The 22,256-nt window shown below is 38.3% G+C and overlaps 1 protein-coding gene across 1 annotated transcript; it reads right to left on the reverse strand.

Annotated features, from left to right (window-relative positions):
* Positions 1-361: 361 nt before the first annotated feature.
* On the reverse strand, positions 362-19,702 carry LOC126976718 (agrin-like). Its single transcript, XM_050825220.1, has 9 exons — positions 19,275-19,702; positions 18,887-19,010; positions 17,109-17,345; positions 15,890-16,105; positions 13,706-13,918; positions 10,284-10,496; positions 4,032-4,132; positions 1,717-1,831; positions 362-615 (listed from the first exon to the last, which is right to left on the reverse strand). The coding sequence occupies exons 2-9, from the start codon at positions 18,966-18,968 to the stop codon at positions 362-364; spliced, it is 1,431 nt and encodes a 476-aa protein (XP_050681177.1). The 5' UTR covers positions 18,969-19,010; positions 19,275-19,702.
* Positions 19,703-22,256: the final 2,554 nt, after the last annotated feature.

Genomic DNA, 22,256 nt, shown 5'->3' on the forward strand with positions numbered 1-22,256 from the left:
ACAAAAAATTTCATCAAAATCGGTCCAGCCGTCTAGGAGGAGTTCAGTGACATACACACGCACATAAGAAATATATATATATATAAAGATAGATACAGGGATGAAAAAGTACGGTAATTTGAAGTTATATGTATGTACGAGGGTAACATACGTATGTTGCCTCCTAATTCTTAAGACCGTTTTTGCTTGATTATGAAAACGTAAATCATTTAATTTAATATAATTATTTAATGAAAAATTAAATTTAAAAACAAAATTTATGAAGGATGTGAGACTCGAACCCGCGACCGCTCGCGTTCCGTGCGGACACTCTTCCACTGAGTCAACTAAGCCAGAGCGTAAAAGAGTTACAGTGATTGTTTCAAGGCAACCTACCCATATTAAGTGTGTCATCTTGAGCTTCAGCACATTCTCCGTAATAAGAGACATGTATTTCTGTTTCACCACGCATGCGCGCCTCGCACGCGGCTTGCAACAGCGAGCATTCGTTGGGGAATGTTCGCCGCGTGTCCGAACATACCGGCTCGCGCAGGTGCCCGTCACAATTCGCGTTACACGAACATTTTCCACTCGAACACCACATTCCGTTCGGGCACTTGACGCTGAGGCAGGATTCTTAAAATAAATAAATTCCGTATTTAATAATATTCGTAGGTATTGAATGAATGAATGAATGAATGAATGAATGAATGAATGAATGAATGAAAACTTTATTAATAACAAACACAAACCACACAGAATAATACAACTTAAAAAGACTTAGATGTAAAAAAAATTATAATTAAAAACTTATACTTAGCATAAAAATATACAAATGATAAAAAAATGAAACAAATGTATGCATAATATTATAGTGATTATCTTAATTTAAAAGTATTGTGCAGCAGTTATTGTTATCAAAAGGAACTGACTCAGCTGCATTGGAATAATACCAACACAGCGCTGGTTTTCAGCAGCCCCCAATATTGTAATTTTTCGTAAATTAGGTAGAAAAGGTAGTAAGATACTACAGGTTTATATATTCTCATGTGTACATTATATCTATATAATATATAAAAATCTATATTTCATAGTCATAGTTTACGATTCTTACGAAAGAAACGAACATACAGACATGTTCTTTATAGAATCGTAAACTATGCATGTGATCATCTGTAATGATCATCAAAGTGTTGTCAATGATGAGCCCACAAAGGTTTTTTAGTATTTTTTTTAATGAACAAAATCAATAAAATGACTCAAAATAAATTTTAATCTTTGTTTTTTAAATGTTTTCCCATCAAATTTATTTAGTTAGAGGCGTATTAAATTAAGATTGAAATAACGGAAATATAGGTTAATTACTAGAATTAACCTAAACATTAATCGGCTTGAATTTGACTAATTATACCTAAGTACCCAGAATTACATGCCATATTTGCTTCAAGTACCTATTTTAGTGAAGTTTTGATTTTTTTATGACAATAAGGGACGACACGAACAGGACATTCAGCTGATGGTAATTAATAGGCCCTGCCCATCACAATGCGATATAAGATTATAAGCCTCATTTGCCCAGTAATTTCACTAGTTACGGCGCCCTTCAGACCGAAATAATAACTGCTTCACGGCAGAAATAGGCGCCGTTGTGGAACCCATAATTTAGCCGGCATCCTGTGCAAAGGAGCCTCCCACTGGTAAATTGATAGATTGATGTGTGCATGTCGTTATACTCACCACAAGATCCCATATGTTTTATATAAATATGCAACTTCTCCCTACACGATTTGTCGCGCAGAGAACAAACACTTTTATATGTTTTGTTATCATTTCCACAAACTTCCTCGGTTTCCTGCAAACAATTATAAACATTCAAATAGTATTAAAAATTGTTAAGTAACAGTAATATTTATTTATGTGATCCATTAGGACAGGAGGGTTACGAAGTTTCTAGGACTTATGACAGATTCAGTGGCTATTTGTATGTATCAACTAGCTGGCCAGCAAATGTATTGCCATATAAAGTAATAAAAAAATTCAATAATTAATATTTTTAGGGTATAAAAATAGATGACGACCGATTCTCAGACCTACCAAATATATCGTACATAAAATTTACGGTACTACAATAATCATTATATTCGATTGCCATATTGCAACTCTATTGCGTGTCTGTGGATGAATTAGAATAATATTAAAATCGCGATACAAAAGTAACTGTTGATCGTAGATGGGTGAAAATTTGAAGTTGTATGTATTTTTTAATGCTGACTGAAAAAAATGTCAACAAAATTAAAAAAAAAAGCGTATGGACCACCCTTAACATTTAGGGGGATGAAAAATAGATGTTGTCCGATGCTCAGACCTACCCAATATGCACTCAAAATTTCATGAGAATCGGTCAAGCCGTTTCGGAGGAGTTCGGTCCCGCACACCGTGACACGAGAATTTTATATATTAGATAACACATTGAACCTGTCATAAGTACTAGGCTCCTACTTGGATATCCTTTTTTATTAATTTATTTACTGTGAAAGTAGAATTTATTAACCACGTAGCTTAGTCCGGCAGAATCTGATGTCGGATGTTTATTCAAAAATCTATCCAGAATTTAAACTAAAGTTAGATATAAATATATAATATGCAACGACCTACAAAACAAGAAAGTAGATTGGAGTAATTTGCAATGTAATATACCTAGGTATGTGCTCTTAATTCACTAAGCCTTCATTTCTAAAATGGGTCCCGACTGCTACAGTTTTTCTTATATTTAAAAATATTGTTCATTTTATTAATTATTCGTTTCATCGCACCGTTGCCCGAGCCATGGCACCTATACCGCGTTCATTTGGCATCTTTCAACGCGACCAGGACAAGAATGCTCAATGGGACCCATTCAATGATGGACTTCCCTAATTTTTAAGGTACGCGGAGAGCATTGACATTGTATAATTCATTCAATTATTCTTTAATATTCCTTATTTGTTTGTAATTTTTCTTTTTGTGTTTCGTCTAATTAGTGTAAGTGGCACGATCTAATTGGCACTATAATGTAAGAAAATTTATTGAAGTAGGCGTTACTTTGCGGAAATCCATAATTATACAAATGATTTGAGTTTTCTTAAGTGTTAATTCCGCCAATATTTGTCTTTTAACAATTCGACACGTGTTTCGCCAGATTTTGGCGAGACAACACGTCTTGAGGATGCCTCGTGTAGAGGCGAAACACGTGTCGAATTGTTAAAAGACAAATATTTTTTTATGGAATCGGAGGATAAACGAGCGTACGGGTCACCTGGTGTTAAGTGATCACCGCCGCCCACATTCTCTTGCAACACCAGAGGAATCACAAGAGCGTGTACGCGCTTTTTTTGAAGGTACCCATGTCGTATCGTCCCGGAAACACCGCACAAGGAACAGGAACTCATTCCACAGCTTTGTAGTACGTCGAAGAAAGCTCCTTGAAAACCGCACTGTGGAGGACCGCCACACATCCAGATGGTGGGGATGATATCCTAGCTTGTGGCGTGTCGTGATTCGAAGGTGGAATTCGGCGGCAGGAATCAGGTTAACCAGCTCTTCTGAATGAAGCGACGTCTCTACGCAACTCTCGTGTAGAGGCGAAACACGTGTCGAATTGTTAAAAGACAAATATTGGCGGAATTAACTCTTAAGAAAACTCAAATCATTTGTATACTATTATGTAAGGTTTAAATTGACATATTTTGTATGGATTTGACGCTTATAAGCCAATGCATAGCTAGGTACTTAGGCGATTCTTAAGTTAAAGAATCGGGTATGACGACTTTTTTGTTTTAGGGTTTTTTCATTTCCAAATTACACAGAAACGCGGTAAAGGTTATTTAATTTCTAAAAATTACCATTTTTACATAGATATTTATTATGCTCGATTCCAGTAGGTTGTATTTTGTTTGTATAGCATTCCTATTTGGAATCTACTATATATCTATAATCGACTATCAAATCTAAGTTAATTTTGTAGGTACAGATGTAATTGTTAAGATGAAAACTCGGTGTAATCATGAACTTACAGTTCCTTCTTCACAATGTTTGGGACACACGCAACTGGCTTCCGACACTCCATCACTTTCACAGACAGCGTAAAATTCACACTTTTTATTTTCGCAACCGTCTGAAAAACAATATACTTTATGTAACTATTTGCGCTATTAACAGGAAGAGCTTTTCTCAACAACATGGAATACGTAGTTGGGCAATGATTTTTTTGAAGTAAAAGTTATCAAATACTAATAAATATAATAATATTGACACACTTTACACTTGACAGACTTAGCCTGAACTATGGGCACAAAAAACAGGATATATTTAATACAATAAACTTACTTACAGAAACATAAATACTAATAAACATCCGTGACTCGGAAACAATCATTCATATTCATCATATAAATGATTGCACTTACCGGGATTCGAACCCGGGACCTCACCGAACTCGGGCTCAGTAGGCAGAGTCACTGGGCTATAGGGGTCGTCATTAACAGCCTAATTCTTACCTGAAGCTCCATTCTAAATATATCCTACTCACAAAGTACCTATACAAACTTATCTAGCTCGGTAAGAGAGGCGCTGTTCTCGCATTTGGCGTCGCCAGTAAAAATGTTTTTTTCTGTAAAGTGAGATTGCATGAAACAAAAATATATGACTAAATTTTGAAAGTTACTAAAGCTATTATCCAATTCAATTTTATTTTCGTTTCATTAAATCCAAAATGGTGTCGTTAATTTTTCTTTTGGACACCGGGCCAGTAAGTTTGTGGCACTTTAACCTTTTTAATATTAGTGTACCATAGTTACTGAATTTAAAATTTTGTGTCTGTTCACAGCGTAGTGTTTAAGTTCTCTTTGGTTCACAGAAAAAACTCACGCTATATTTCCTTGTTCGAAAATATATATTGTTTAATTTTAATATACTTTCGTTTAATATGTGTTACTTATAACAAGACTTTATCGTAAAAAAAATTTAATTTAATTCCTTTTGTTGGTTTATTTTTCATTAAGTTAATGTCATCTTTCAATTGATTTAAAAGGTTTCCTAGAGTTGCAACCTCTTTCCTCTGTACGAATTTTTTTTTACGGATTGCACATAGAGTGAAATCATCTATAGATTGTTTTATTCTTGTTTTGCGTTTGTACCTTGGTTGACAGCTCTTTTAGATATAACTGTCATATAAAATTAAATGATAATTTTTATATACTACTAGCTGACCCGACAGACATTGTTCTGTATATAATAAATATAATGTTTTTTTATTAATTTGTCAATAATATATCATAACATCAAAAATTACTTCGTAAAATATGCACCCTGCTGTCGTAATTAAATTGTTTCACAGCAGAACTATCAAACCGTGCGTCAGTAAATTCTCTCATATAAATTATGTATGGACACATCAAAGGTAAAACAAATTTGTAGTTTTTATTTAATTTAGCAGCATTTTCCTATTTATTCACCTTTTAAACCTTCTCTGGACTTCCACAAATAATTCAAGACCTAAATTTGCCAAATCGGTCCAGTCGTTCTCGAGTTTTAGCGAGACTAACGAACAGCAATTCATTTTTATATATATAGACTAGTGGACCCAACAGACGTTGTCCTGTACACACGTCTTAAATTTGCAAAATCTGTACAGCCGTTAAGAGGAGTTCTTATTTATATGGACGGAGAGAATTATATTATATGGACGGAATTGAGAATCTAAACCAATCTCAAATTCACTGAAACAAACAAAAAAATCATCAAAATCGGTCCAGCCGTTTAGGAGGTAGTTTAATTGTGAATCTAAACCATTCTCGAATCCACCTGAAGACACACACCAATCTCAAATTCACTGGAACACACAAAAATATCATCAAAATCGGTCCAGCCGTTTAGGAGGTAGTTCAATTGTGAATCTAAACCATCCTCGAATCCCCTTGAACTCACACAAAAAATTTCATCCAAATCGGTCCAGCCGTCTAGGAGGAGTTCAGTGACATACACACGCACACAAGAAATATATATATAAAGATGGAAGTAGTTTTTTTATAAGATAAGAAAATGATTACATTAGTGATTAATTTACGTAGAGGTGGGTACTAAAATGGTACCTTGGGATGTGTTTAATTAATGTTAACGACTAAGAACGAAATTTGAACAATTCCAGCTGTTGGTAACGTCACAGACTACCTGATACGGGGTAAAAATCATTTGTCAGTTTTCTCATCTATTTTACGTACATGGCAGTAACAAGATAAGGTGGAGCTTAATATGCGTTTCGATAGATAATAATGCCAACCACCAAGGAAAATTAAAATGCAAATTTCAGTGCCAAAATAAGAGACTTTAATCTCCGGTATCACTCACAGGAACAATATTTGAACTGTATCACTACAGTCTTTAATTTAGAACTCTTCAAGTAGTTTGTGTTTCTCACCCAAGCTGACACAACTTACACGTTACAACATAATGAGCTATCTTTATTAGTCATGCAAAGATTTTGAGAAATGGTTAATGGACAAAGATGAACATAAGTGTGCGTGTGCCACAGCTTAGAACTCCACCTTGAAAATGTCTTGTTTATCGCTTAGTTGATTGGCATATCTCGGTAAACTCTAGTGTAACTGCACCATAGAACGCGGTAATTTGAGAAGCGATTTAATGCCATAATTACTGCCGGTAGACGGTAAGGTAATGTGCGCGGGGCAATAAAGGGGAACAACTCAAAGCAAGCTATAGCTCCGTCCAGTGTAATAATTGGTCCGAGCTGTAACTACTTTTAGTTTTAACAGTGTTATGATATTACCTTGTAATAGCATTATTTGCCGTTTGCTCTGTACTTTCCCCGGGGCGTAAAAAGAATAGGGGAGTCCCAGGCCCATGGGTGTCGTAAGAGGCGACTAAGGGCTTTTTAGAAGTGGGAGAGTCACGCTGCCGTCTTTTGACGTCAGCACAATCGGGCCAGACTCGTCCGGGGTAATTACCACACTCGTACAGAATACCGGCGTCAAGTAGCGGCCTAGTGCCGCTATGTTTCGCATAGGTTAGTGTCGAGGACCGGTGGCAATCCCCCCCCCCCCTCTCTCCACCCGAATATGACAGCGGATCTTAAAAAGATTTTACCCCAGGAGGGTACCGGCTCTACCAGAGTCGGAGAATCCCTCCCTGAGCACTTAGCTCGGGCTGCCCTTCGTATTCTGGGGAGGGCACAGAACCGCGCATGACCGAGGACAAACGAGGCTGTAACACCACGGCACCCCGCTCCACACTCAACGTGGACTTTTGCAATATCAGGGGAATTCACTCCAATTTAAGCGCCGTCCACCACCACCTTGAGACGGCGCAGCCGGCCTTGTGTTTTCTTACGGAGACGCAGATATCTCCACCTAGCGATACGTCATATTTAACGTAGCCCGGGTACAAAATTGAGCACAATTTTTTGCCTCATGCCGGGGTGTGTGTGTAAGTTAGGGAGGATATCTGCTGTCGCTGTCTCGGCAATTTTGAGGGTAGGGACCTGTCCACTCCGCGTAGATTTAGAGGATCGCGTCCGTATATATGCGTGTACCTACAGGTCCCATAGTGGTAACGCAGAAACCGATCATCTCATGGGCTGCGTTCAAGCGGCAAATGACGACGTGCTTGCACAGATCCCCTCCGCAGAAATCGTAGTCTTGGGTGATTTCAACGGGCACAATGCCGAATGGCTTGGTTCACGTACCACAGACTACGCAGGGCGATCTGTGCATAATTTTGCATTGGCGTATGGTCTATCCCAATTGGTTGAGTCGCCAACACGGCTCCCGGATGTGGATAGCCACATGCCGTCCTTATTGGATCTTCTGCTGACTACACATTCCGATGGTTACCAGGTCTTTGTCGACGCCCCTCTCGGAACGTCCGACCATTGCCTGGTCAGGAGTGTAGTGCCTATCCGACGCCAACGTCGCAGACCACCAGCGACTCGCCACTTTTGGCACTACAAGTCAGCAGATTGGGATAGGATGCGTTCCTTTTTTGCATCCTACCCTTGGGGCAGGGTTTGTTACCCTTCGGATAATCCTAGTGCCTGTGACAGTAGCCGATGTGATACTACAGTGCATGGATATTTTTATACCAAATTCTGTAGTACCGATCGGTGGCAGATCACAGCCCTGGTTCGATGCGTCAGTTAAAGCAGCATCTGACTGCAAAAGACAGGCGTATCGAACTTGGGTTGCGGCGCTGGGCACAAAGGATCCGAACTGCATAGGTCTTAAGAGGAAATACAACCGTGCCTCCAGATTTTTTAAGGGGCAAATCGCCCGTGCAAAGTCAAAACACGTCGTCAAAATCGGCGAGCAGCTTTCCAGTTACCCGACCGGAACACGCAAGTTCTGGTCGTTGTCGAAAGCTGCTCTTGGTAACTTCAGCCAACCGTCCATGCCGCCGTTGCACATGAGGAATGACACCCTGGCCCATACGGCAAAAGAGAGAAAGTGATCTCTTGTGCGCTCTTTTCACCTCCAACTCGACTTTTGACGACAACGGAAAAACACCGCCGATCATCCCGCGGTGTCAGAGCTGTATGCCTGAAGTACAATTCAGACAGAGAACTGTTAGGCGAGCTCTGTTTTCGTTGGACGTCAGGAAGTCGAGCGGGCCGGATGGCATTTCTCCAATCGTGCTTAGAACGTGTGCCCCTGAGTTGACGCCGGTGCTAACGCGTTTATTCCGGCACTCTTATTCTAAAGGCGTAGTCCCTGACTCATGGAAGTCAGCCCTTGTCCATCCGATCCAAAAAAAAAAGGAGACAGTTCGGATCCGGCAAACTACAGGCCTATTGCTATTACCTCCCTGCTCTCCAAAATCATGGAGAGCATAATTAGCCGTCAGCTCTTGATATACCTAGAGGGTCACCAGTTGATCAACGACTGACAATACGGGTTTCGCCATGGTCGGTCGGCATGTGATCTTCTGGTATACCTAACACATAGATGGGCTGCGGCTATTGAAAGCAAGGGGGAAGGCTTGGCAGTTAGCCTGGATATAGCGATGGCCTTTGATCGCGTATGGCACAAGGCGCTCCTCTCAAAACTTTCATCATTTGGGCTTCCCGAGAGCTTATGCAAGTGGACCTCCAGCTTCCTCACTGGGCGCAGCATACAGGTCGTTGTCGACGGATATTGCTCGAACCCGAAGCCCGTGAATGCTGGAGTGCCCCAAGGCTGTGTTCTGTCTCCCACGCTGTTTCTTCTGCATATCAATGATATGTTGGGCACCTCCAACATTCATTGTTATGCAGACGACAGCATTGGTGAGGCCGTATACATGGGCCATACAGGCTCGGGAAATCGTCGACCAGTGCCGGGAGAAACTTGCGTCTTTTATCGAGTCCTCTCTTGAGAAGGTCGCGGCATGGGGAAAATTGAACCTTGTCCAATTTAACCCCATTTGTCGCTCTTCGACAAACTTCCTTTGAAGCCTCGCCTAGTATCGGACTACTGGGTCTTGAAATCTCGAGCGATTGCCAAATTCGTGGTCATCTGGAAGGCAAAGCCAAATTGGCTTCAAAGAAACTGGGCGTCATTAATAGAGCACGGCAATACTTTAAGCCGGCCCACATATTAGCGCTCTACAAAGCGCAGGTCCGGGCACACATGGAGTATTGCTGTCATCTCTGGTCTGGCGCGCCCCAGTATCAGCTCGATCCATTTGACCGCGTGCAACGCAGAGCAGCTTGAGTTGTCGGGGACCCAGTGCTCTGTGAACGGCTGGATCACTTGGCGTTGCGTAGAGACGTCGCTTCATTGTGTGTCTTCTACCGCATTTATCACGGGGAGTGTTCCGAAGAGCTGTTTAACCTGATTCCTGCACCCGAATTCCACCTTCGCACGACACGCCACAAGTTAGGATATCATCCTCACCATCTGGATGTGTGACGCTCCTCCACAGTTCGGTTTTCAAGGAGCTTTCTTCCACGTACTACAAAGCTGTGGAATGAGCTTCCTTGTGCGGTGTTTCCGGGACGATACGACATGGATACCTTCAAAAAAAGCGCGTACACCTTCCTTAAAGGCCGGCAACGCTCCTGTGATTTCTCTGGTGTTGCAAGAGATTGTGGGCGGCGGTGATCACTTAACAACAGGTACGCTCGTTTGTCCTCCTATTCCATAACAAAAAAATTGTGGTTTTATCACGTGTTCTTACTAAGGATATTCAACTAAGACTACGAAGACTTAAGGGTCTTCATAAAATTCTAAAAAAACATTCGTGTTAGTATCTATACACATTATATATATACTCACTGCAAGGTCCATCATAAAGGACTTGTACATCTCGCCGATGGCGGCACGACTCAAGTTGCAGTTTACATCGGTTCCCGTAGGAGATGCCATCGGACCCGCACACCGGAGCGAACTCGTTAGAACACCGAGGACACACACATACGCCGCGGGCGCCAGACGCTACGCACTCACCGCCGTGCGGACACACCCGGCCTGCGCACACGCCGTTTGATCCTAAAACATATTTAAAATAATATGAAAATCTTTGATGCCATTTATTCGCGGCACGAAGACACTATTGATTTGAAAATGCGTTGTTCAAAACACGAACAGATCAGAAAACTCTTTGATTAAAATAATCCACAAATAAAACGTCGAATTTTTTCATATCTATATAATAGGTATGTACGTAGAATTTTATTTTGAAGTTATGCTTCTGACGCAAAAATATGATATCGATTTTATACGATGTGATGCCATGTAAATTTTTTCACGAACTACAGCGAAATGATTTTCCGATACCGTGAAATTAGATCTATAATGAATAAATATATATGTGTGTGTGTTACGGAAGTGACACAATTTTCTTCGAGTATTTGGTTTCTTATGACTGATTCGCTTCCAAATTAACAATTATCGTAGCACGAGCTCATATTTAAAATGTATGTTATAAAAACATTCACGATTCAAATATAGCTTACAAAAATATGAAATGAACTGAAATATATCTTTATTGCACACCACAAAATAATATAATAAAAATTGAGACTACAAAAAGCAATAGGCGGCCTAAGCGCTTAAGAGCGATTTCGTCCAGGCAACCTGTAATGGAGTAGTTTATTTGAAAAGATAACCGAAGGTGATGTTATTTTGACAAACATACAGTAAATAATTCCAAGAAATGAACTAGTGATTAATTTGTCACAGTAATAAATAATAATTATGGAGCATTGTTTTGAAAGATTGGAGAGTTTGAGCCTTTCTGATTTCAGTGGGAAGAGAATTCCATAGGTTAACAGCTTGCACAGTAAATGAATTGTTGAAGAAGGAAGTTTTATGAACAGGTGTACAAAGCAAGAGATTATAGACAGATCGAAGATATAGTTGGTGAGAACTTAATGCTGAAAATTTTTCCTTTAGATATATAGCAGTTTTAGGATCAAATAGGACACGATGTAGTATAAGTATATGGGAATTTCTACGCAAGCGGATAGGGAGCCATTTGAGCTTTTTACGAAATTCCGACACGTGGTCGTACTTACGTAGTCCAAATATAAAACGAATACACATGTTCTGCAATCGTTCGAGCTTATCCAACTGGAGTTCGGTTAAATCAACATATGAAATATCAGCGTAGTCAAGAATGGACAAGAGAAGGGATTGAGCGAGTAAAGTTTTCGTGGGTATAGGAAGAAAGTTTTGGAGTTTTTTTAATGAGTGAAGACAAATTCCGATCAATGAATACACACAAGCTCTTAATAGAGCAGCTAAAAGGAATGAGAGTTCCTCCTACGCAAATGGGAGGTACCCCTCTCAATTTTATGTATTATTTGTGAGCTACCAACAATAATACATTGAGTTTTCGACGAATTAAATTTTAGACCATGGGCGGTACTCCATTCCAAGATTGTAGTTAAGTCTTTATTAGTATTCGGAATAGCTAAAGGCAGACCCTCGGGAGAAGATTACGAGTATATTTGGAGATCGTCTGCATACATATGATACCAGGAAGTTAAATTTTTAGTTATAGAGTTAATAAATATTGCAAAATAAGAGGAGACAGTACACCGCCCTGTGTATTCCAGCGGAAAGGTTAGACCAGGTCGAAGTGTTATCATCAAGCTTAGTCCTTTGCCGACGCTCACATAAATAGCTTCGAAACCACCCTATTACTGTTGGAGATGCGTTAATGGAACTCAACATGCTCAGCAATATATCAAAGTCAACAGTGCAGAAGGCATTACTGAAGTCGAGTAGTGTGAGTATTGTGACCTGTTGCTTATCCATACCAGATCAGATATCATCGGTAATTTTGATAAGTGCAGTCGTCGTACTATGTCCTGGACGATAACCAGATTGGAGAGGATTAAGAACACCGTGCTTATTAATAAATATAGAAAATTGTTGATGGACTAAGCGTTCAAGAACCTTGGAAAGAAATGGTAGTATAGATATGGGGCGATAGTCAGAAGAATTATGAGGCTTAGAAATTTTTGGTATTGGAATAACATTAGCGTCTTTCCAGGCTTCCGGAAATTGGCCAGACGTTATGGAAAAATTAAGAATATGAGAGATTATAGGAACTAGGATATCTATGATAGGAAGGATCATATTACGACTAATCGAATCACTACCAACGGCCTTAGATGTAACAGACAAAATATTTTTTTAACGTCACAATCAGTGAAGTGAGAGAAGTTGAACGGTGGAAAATCAGGCGTTGGCATTAATGAAAGGGATTTAAGCGAAAGAGCTTTAGTGTTATTGTCAAGAAAAGATGAATTTTGACAGAAATGTTGATTAAGCTGTTAAAATATTTAGACTGTTAGAAATAGTTTGTTGTTGCTTCCCAACTCCTAGCGTTCTTAGAAATTTCCAAATTTTACTAGTGTCACCGTTCTCAACAGACGAGTAGACGTGGCGTCGCTGCGCGTCCCTGCACATTGTATTGCAACGATTCCTTAATATTATATACTTTTCCCGGTTAAGATCAGAGTTATTCTGTTTATAAATAGATTTAGCTCGATTTTTAAAAGTTTGCAGTTTTTTAATATCATCAGTAAGCCAAGGAGCAGGTAAATGCTTTATATTCACGGGTTTAACTGGCACATGCTTCTCATACAGCTGTATTAGCAAAGAATGAAAAAGATCAACTTTATCATTGATACTATTAGAATTAGAAATGACATCCCAATCAATAGTTTGTGCGTCTATAGAAAGACGTTGCATATCCATCCCAGAAAATTTTCGCTGCATCAGTATTTGGGGTTTACGTTTAGGGGGGCGTACTCTATAGGAGAGAAAGATGAGATCATGGAAGGAAAAAACATCCGCAGAGCATTGTCCATGCGAGTTTACATACTCGGGCATAGAGACTATGATGAGGTCAAGAAGGGGAGGACTGCAGTGAGGAAAGAAATGGGTGGCTGTAAGAGGAAGGATATGAAGATTGTAGAATATGTACCCATTAAAACGTAAACACGTTGTTTAAAAAGTGTGTACCTTGCTCTTACGCATGTAAGAAGTTGTTCTTCTTTAGACGAGTCGCCACAACGCTTATCTTCGCCTTATCACGAAAACATCATGACACTACTCAGTAGAGCGATATTTATCGCCTAATAACTTCAAAAATATTGCCAATAATTGAATTTAACATGGCTTAAGATTAAAAACTTGATGCGGTTGACAGAATTAGGATATAATTGTAATGTATTTATATTAACCACAAGCTCCGACATGTAGCACTTTCAGTTCGCGGCCAAGTAGACACGCGGCGCGTTGTAGCTCACACTCGTTGTCGTGCGTGCGAGCGTCCGAGCCGCACACGGGCCGCAGCACGGGCTCGCACGCGGCCGGACACGCACACACGGCACCGCTACCTTCCACACGACACTCCGCACCGTGCCGGCACTCCACCTCCGCACAAGGGTTTAACCCTGCAATCAAGATAAAACTTATATACGAAAGGAACCTTGTCATATGATCATATTTACGGTAAGTACTTTTAATTTCCATGGGTGAGTGTATCGTGTTCCTGACGTCACAAAGCGTCAAATCAAAATCAGTTTTTTCACGTAGGTCACGGAAATGACACTTGAATGTTAAAAAAACCTAAAATATTTTTCTTATTGAATCTACCGCTACGTCACAGCGAGTAGCCGCGAAATTTCGCGAAATTTCTCATGGTAAAAGTGTGAAAATCAATATATATTCGTGGCCATACAGGTTAAATGCCTGTTAAAGTCAATTTTTTATGATATTTTTTATTTATTGCTGAGAATAAATGTATTTTTTTTTAAAGTTTTATAATATTACTAGCTGTGCCCGCTACTTCGTCAGCATGGATTTTAAATCAATATATTTCAATTTCGACGTCACTCGAACGGTTGGCTCAGTTGGGAGAGCACTCGCACGGAACACGAGAGGTCGCGGGTTCGAGTCCCGCATCGTTCATAAAATTTTGTTATCGAATCATATTTTGTGTAACATCATGTATAATAAATTCTTCATTAACACAAAAGATATTAGAGTTTATTCTTATGATTACGACAATTTGCGGTCACAGCTCTTTTTTGTTTGTTGAGCCTAGACTGGTCGTGACGCATACAATCGATTACAGCACAAAGTTGAACTCAAAAAATTTGATATTAAAATAAGTTTGTTATACTTTCAAGCCTTAGCTACACAGTGGGAGGCTCCTTTGCACAGGATGCCGGCTAGATTATGGGTACCACAACGACGCCTATTTCTGCCGTGAAGCAGAAATGTCTAAGCATTACTGTTCTTCGGTCTGAAGGGCGCCGTAGCTAGTGAAATTACTGGGCAAATGAGACTTAAAATCTTATGACTCAAAGTGACGAGCGCAATTGTAGTGCCGCTCAGAATTTTGGGATTTTTCAAGAATCCTGACCTTGCATCCTGCATTGTAATGGGCAACTGGGCGCATCAATTACCATCAGCTGAGCGTCCTGCTCGTCTCGTCCTTTATTTTCATAAATAAAAGCTAATCATGAAATTTTACACATTTCTTGGGTAGAATCGGAGAAAGAATACATTTTATATATTTTTAATCGACTTAAAAAACTTTGTTACCTCCAAACTTTCGACTGGGTGAAGTGTGCACTAAAAAGAATTATCAAATTCGTTTGATAATTCTTTTTAGTGCACATTATATCTATTGTTTTGGAATAGTGTTTTTGAAGTCGGTTGTATTTTTGTCAATTTTTTTAAAGATTTCATGCGGACAGAGTCACACGCAGAATATAGTCATTATATTATATAGCCTATCCATTACCCCGCCACATGATCTAACTACACACACATAATTTTCGTCAAGACATAAGATTTAGCAATTTTCGTGTAAGCCGTTCTCGAATTATAGAAAGACAGACAAAAAATCGTAGAATTGGCTTAAGTAATTTAAAAAAATATAAATTTCACAAAAAACAAATGTATTTACAGACAGAGGCTAGATGTGCGTATTTAGAAGTATTAGATAGATATTACCTCAAGCCAATGATAATTTTGTAAAAGAATTTTTATAATTCACAATAATTTGTTATATTAAATGCATTTTATCAGGAGGCTGTATGACTATATGTAATCAATCACCTTACATTTGTGGAAAAAACAACTTGTGTACCATTTCCCATGATTTTCTTTTATATTTGTTTTGTTTAAACATGTTTGTTTTTTCCTCGCAAGTGTGTTGAAAAATTGCATATGAAACTTGTGAGCAACTTGCTTACTAGACACTCGGCTGATTTGCGACTTCGCCTACGGCTCGAGCTGCAACTCACAGCCTCGTCTATAATGAGCAACTGAGCTCACTCGTATCTACTATCATGGGTTTATACTATACTATTATGGGTTGGTCATGTATAATAACATAATATTACGATAATTACCAGAGCTACATTGTCCTTTGAATATTATCTTCAGCTGTTTTCTTGCTCGACATGACTCTCTATGCATTTGGCATTCGTTCGAGTAGGTTTTACCATCAGACGCACAAATCGGTGAAAATTCCAGAGGGCAGGGTTCCGCGCAACGACAGGAAGGCAATCGTTTTTCATCCAGTTGACAAACCTCTGGGTCCGGACAAGTTATACCGGCACACGGATCTGAAAAAGACAACACAAACAGTACAGAAGAACTACTTAATACTCTCATACTAAATTGGTAATTAAACAGACTACCTTATGACCAACTTTTAAAGGTTTATAATTTATTAGAACTTAAGGATTCACGATGTTCACCTTTCTCATTTTTTATAATTAATCTGTGGTTAACGGTTTTGTTGGCACATTTAGTTTAACCTTATAATGTATACTTTAGTTAGTAAGATCTAATGTTTCAATTTTTGTTTAGTAATAAAGTTATAATATAAGAGTAAGCTCTCTCTAAGTACTAAAACGTAAACGGCCATGCAGATAAACTTGGTATGAAAATTGTAATAAATGTACCTGAGATAAAAATAAAAATATTTAAAATGCTTACAAATCAACATTTTACTTTGCAAATGCATTTAAACCAATCATATGGTTTATTCGGACATATAACGTTTATTTATTATTATTTTTTATGGAAAAGGAGGACAAACGAGTGTACGGGTCACCTGGTGTTAAGTGATCACCGCCGCCTACATTCTCTTGACCAAAACCAATCAATCAACACCAAAGGAATCACAGGAGCGTTGCCGGCCTTTGAGGAAGGTGTACGCGCTTTTTTTTAGGCACCCATGTCGATTCGTCCAGGATACACCGCACAAGGAAGCTCATTCTACAGCTTTGTACTACGTGAAGAAAGCTACTTGAAAACCGCACCGCATCGAGCTGATACTGGGATGCACCAGACCAGAGATGACAGCAATACTCCACGTGGCCGGACCTGAGCTTTGTAAAGTGCTAGAATGTGGGCCGGCTTAAAGTGTTGCCGTGATCTATTAATGACACCCAGCTTCATCGAAACCAATTTGGATTTGCCCTCCAGATGACCGCAGAATTGGTATTCGCTCGAGATTTCGAGACACAGTTTTAGAGCTATCAAAGACAATTTGCAAAAATCAAATAAGTTTCAATACCAATTAGTTTAAACCCATACGTATTTAAATATAAGGTTACTGACCGCAAGTCCCATAGTATTTGAAAGTGATATTGGTATTTGATTGGCAGGCAGCGCGTCGCATTTCGCATTCGCCAGAGTAATCGCGCGCGTCACTGGCGCAGAGTGGCCGAGCACCTTCATGGTCTCCATAGTTGGGGCACGAGGCTGGGCATTCGCAGCTGTAGTTGCTGGCATCAGCCGAAGGTCGGCACAGCTCCCCTGGGCCGCACGTTATACCCACACAGGGATCCGGCACGTCTACACCAACATTCACATCAATACACTGTAACAAACACGTCACTCTACGAACATTGTTGATTATTCATCCGTTTCTTGCAGAAACATAGCAGCATCTTTAAGTCAAAGTCAAGGTCAAAAAATCTTTATTCACTATAAAACTTTATAAGTTATTTAGTGCAAGTCAGGATGAAGTACAAAAGTTACAATAGCATTCAAATGAGTATAACAATATTCATTAACAAAATTTATAACATTAATTCCAACTATCTTTATCATTCAAATAATCTTTCACGCTATAATAGGCCTTAGATGTTAATTTATTTTTTACGATACATTTAAATTTTTTAATAGGTAACATTTTAATTTCATTAGGGAGTTTATTATAAAATACAACACAATCCACTTTAAAAGATTTAGCAATTTTACGGAGCCTAGTAGATTGAATTGCGAGTTTATGTTTGTTTCGAGTATTGACACTGTGTACATCACTATTCTTTTTAAATTGGCTAATATTTTATATTTTATTTCCAACAATCCGAAGCGACTAATCAGGACAAAGTGTCTATCGTAATTAAATTTGAAAACAAAATTTATGAACGATGCGGGACTCAAAGCCGCGAGTTCTCGCGTTCCGTGCGAGCGCTCTTCCACTGAGCCAACCGTACGAGTGACATAAAGTTCATAAATTTTGTTTTCAAATTTATTTTTATATACACTATGTCTTTGTTCAATTCTCAGGTTGTGGCTTTTACCACACTAAGCCACGGTATGTAAGACAAGACCCAGGGTTCAGCGAGCCCGAGGGATAGCCAACGGTGGGCGTTTATATTTTATAACTAGCTTTTAGTGTATTTATTATAAAAGTGTATACATTAATCATAATGTATACACTATTATAATAAAGTCCGAGCCACTGTTCAGGCATAATCTATGTATAAATAAATTTAAATGTTTTATTAAAAAATGGCTCTGTCGTAGTCCTTCTACTCCACAACTGAATATCTAAGTGGTCGGACAGCCTGGGACAAGATTATGATTATTTTATAGCAATAACAATGACAGTACAATGTTGCATGTTCTATTAAAAAGAGCGCAAAAAAGAATGCTGGAAGAGTTTCTTGCGCCGCTTCTTCTCTTTCATCTTAATAGTATTAGAAATGGCTTTCAAATTTGGCAAAAAATGGCAATTTAAATGTTTTATAAAAAAACGGCTCTGCTGTAAATCCTATTGCTCCACTGCTGAATATCTAAATGATCGGACAGCCTGGGACTAGAATGTCATTATTTTATAGCGATATAAATGACTGTCCAATATTGTATATTTTTATTGAAAAGAGCGAAAAAAAAAGAATGCTGGGAGAGTTTCTTGCGCCGCTTCTTCTCTCTCAGAGCGCCATTTGTTTCCGAAGCGGTAGTAGTATCTAGTAGTTATTAGAAATGACATCAAAAAGAATTCTAAAGGAATCAATTTTGAGAAAATAAATGCCTTTTATGTCTTTTAGTATTAAAAAGATAAATAAAGGTGAAAAAAAGGTAAAAAAAGATAAAAAAATACTTACCACTAGGGAACAAATAGCATCCAAATGACGCCGATATTGCGAGCGATGTAAGTATAACTTCAATACCAAATGGTATTCTCATATTTCACAACTAATTAATTTACTGCTGTCTGCAAAGTTGTTTCTGTAAATAACGAAAAGTCATATAAAACCTACCTAATACATCGGTAAGGATATACCTATATCATTAATTAGTTCAGCCAGGCATATTATTCATATTTTAAAATATATTCTACGTGTGTAGGTACTAAAAATTAATTATTGATAAACAAAAATATTCATAGCAATATTCTGAAAAACTCGGTTTAAATGAGAGTTACTTAGGAATAATCAATACTCATTTAACTGACTCATATAATCTAATAATAGTAATTAGAGTAGTACATACCATAAAACATACGCACCGCAATATTATAGGTATTGGATGACTTCCTGTAGACTTGTCCGCCATAGATTTGACTGCATAAAGGATTCTCTAATGAGATTCCTAATTAATCGTTGTAATAATAGTCTAATTTATTATGAACGTATGTGAGGTTTGCTGAGTAAGCGAACAATGCTTAGATATCCGTAATGGGTATGAATTAAAGAGAGCATGCGCAGTAACAACGATCAAAACATGCCATTTTGGTGTCCATTGAAGGAAATCCATGAATAGAACTTTACTTTATCTGGATTGACAAAGACATCTTTACATATAGGTTCATTTATTTTATGCCCTTAATAATAACATAGATCAAAAGCCAAGGCCGCGTCTATCGATTTTATTTTATTTTCAGATCAATTTGTTTTTTTCTTTAAGCCAACCAGGACCAACTTAAGCAGTGCTGTGTGACTTGTTATACATAGAAATAAGACTGAATCTGAAACCGGCGAAAGAATTAGCTAACCTACGAAGGAAGAGATTATTCTAGATTTTGTGTTGTGTTATAATAATCTCGGGGAAGTCATAACAACCTTGATTGAGCTACGAACGTTTTCAAACAACAATCTATTTTGCCTTTGTTTTTGAAGAAAAAATGTTGGTGGTTTTTCTTACAAACCGCACATCCAATTAGTGCGCTTTTGATTATCTTACTTTTTTAATCTTTCGTGTTAAAAGTTCGTGTGAGGAGTTAGTATTTTGTCTTACGTTAAGAAAATTAAATATTATGCAATTTCGAAAAAGGCACATGTTGCATTTTTGCACTTATTAAAATTAAATTCAACATAATCCTCCATATAGTCACAGCCGTGATATTTAAATTTCACTAGTCATATTTAATTCAATTTTTGAGATATGGCGTGTGGCTCACTAGTGATATTATAATAAAACGGTAGATTGTCAATCAACTTCATTTCTTACAATTTTTAACAGCCTGGTTTTAGTGAGATTGTAATGTCACGAAGAACAAACAATTGCACAAAGAATGGGCAATGAAACTTATATGAGTGACTAGCTTATTTTATGTAGGGGAACCTGTTGAACCTTGGCACTGTGTGTACCTAGGCCATTGGGCTGGCTTCAAAAAATTCCCGCGATGTTTAATTCTATTATCTATATCTAGTGTATTCTGTACGTCACTAATGACTATTCAATTTGAAAGAAGTCACTCGCCGCCATTAAGCTGGTGTTTAGTGCTATCGACGTTAAAGAGTGGAAAAAAGTAAGTAGGTAAGTTAATATGCTTTGAAGTCTGATATTTTTAAACGTTTTATAATAGTCACCAATTTTTTATACGCCATTGTTTCTTTCTCTACTTTCTTAACTAATATTAAAACAATCATATAGGTCATCTACGAGATAAGTAGCCCCAAATTATTTGAAATCCACCGTTTTGTTGAAGTTGGAAATCAGTGGCCAAGGTACATTTAGATGTTGTACTTTGGCCAGGAGAATATTTTCTTAAATTATTTCATATTCACGTAATATAATATTCCTAATAATATATTATACCTAAAAGATTTTGTCTCATGAGAAAAAAGGAACAAAGAATATCATTTTGATCTTGTTCAGAATTAGTAAGTTATTTTTATTTGAATATTATGTTACTTAAACGATTAAAACGGTTGTAGTTAAGAATAGTTATATTGTCCATAAATTACCCACAATTCCTCAATGTGTCCTAGGTACACCATAGTACTGGCCTAGATACATAGGGTATGTTGTACCTTGGCCATAAATCCCTTTTTTAGTTTTAATTATTAAAACACATTGTAAATATGAAACATACATTTTTGATATTTTGGTGATGACTACTCAATTAACCTTTCAAAATATGCAAAAATGGTTTGAGCACAGTTCGTCAAATAAAAATAAAAAATTTATATCTAAAAAACTGTCCTAGGTACAACAGGTTCCCCTACTTAATTTCATTCTATGGAAGCCCCGCTGGAAGTCCAGAGATTGAAGAGATATTCGAGAATGACGAAAAGCAGTCCCTACCTTATTTTTCTGTGTTTTACGATCGACATTTAAATAACGGTCTATACCTAACCGAAGTATACAGAGAGGTATGACTTAAATGATTTGAATGAGTTTGGCATAGAAGTAGATAATATTGTGTCTCTTCTGAGTGCCAGGATACAGTCACGCCATACCAGCGCCAAACAATATTATACCTATGTATTAGTTAACAGAAATATAGCAAGAACAGATGCATTTAGGTATTATTATTGTACGTGTCTAACTGGACTAAAGAAAAAATCCCGTGCATTTAGACCCAAACGAAAGCCCATCATTCTGTAATATATCTACCTAGATTTATTATATCTCTATAGTGTACCCGTGACATTACAATGTCACTAAAACCAGGCCGTTAAATGTGGTTAAATTGTAAGAAATTAAGTCTTGTTTTAACAATCTACCGTGATTATATTATTTGTAGTGAACAAACATTTGTAATTTTGTTTGAAAGCCGCCACACCTAGTGAAATTACTGAACTATTGAGGCTTAAAATCACCTTATATCTACTTTTCCCGGGGCGTAAAAAGAATAGGGGAGTCCCGGCCCATGGGTGTCGTAAGAGGCGACTAAGGGCTTTTTAGAAGTGGGAGAGTCACGCTGCGGTCTTATGACGTCAGCACAATCGGGCCAGACTCGTCCGGGTTAATTACCACACTCGCACAGACTACCGGGTGAAGTAGCGGCCTTGCGCCGCTACTTCACGTTTCGCATAGGTTAGTGTCGAGGCGGTCCTCGACACCACCGAGGCCACCCCCCTTTATAATATGACAGCGGTGCTCAAAAAGATTTTACCCCAGGAGGGTACAGCCTCTACCAGAGTCGGAGAATCCCTCCCCGAGGATTCTCGCTCGGGCTACCCGTCGTATTCTGGAGAGGGCATAGAACCGCGCATTTCCGAGGACAAACGAGGCAGTAATACCACG

The sequence above is a fragment of the Leptidea sinapis genome, chromosome 42 (genome assembly GCF_905404315.1).
Source record: "Leptidea sinapis chromosome 42, ilLepSina1.1, whole genome shotgun sequence".
NCBI classification, from domain to species: Eukaryota; Metazoa; Arthropoda; class Insecta; order Lepidoptera; family Pieridae; genus Leptidea; species Leptidea sinapis.

Excerpts from the sequence above, each read along its gene's own strand:
- LOC126976718 (XM_050825220.1), bottom strand. The coding sequence starts at position 18,968 with ATGAGAATACCATTTGGTATTGAAGTTATACTTACATCGCTCGCAATA. Across the intron at positions 17,346-18,886 it reads ATGCTATTTGTTCCCTAGTG|ACGTGCCGGATCCCTGTGTG; the intron begins GTAAGTATTTTT and ends ATGTTGGTGTAG. Across the intron at positions 13,919-15,889 it reads CAAAGGACAATGTAGCTCTG|GGTTAAACCCTTGTGCGGAG; the intron begins GTAATTATCGTA and ends TCTTGATTGCAG.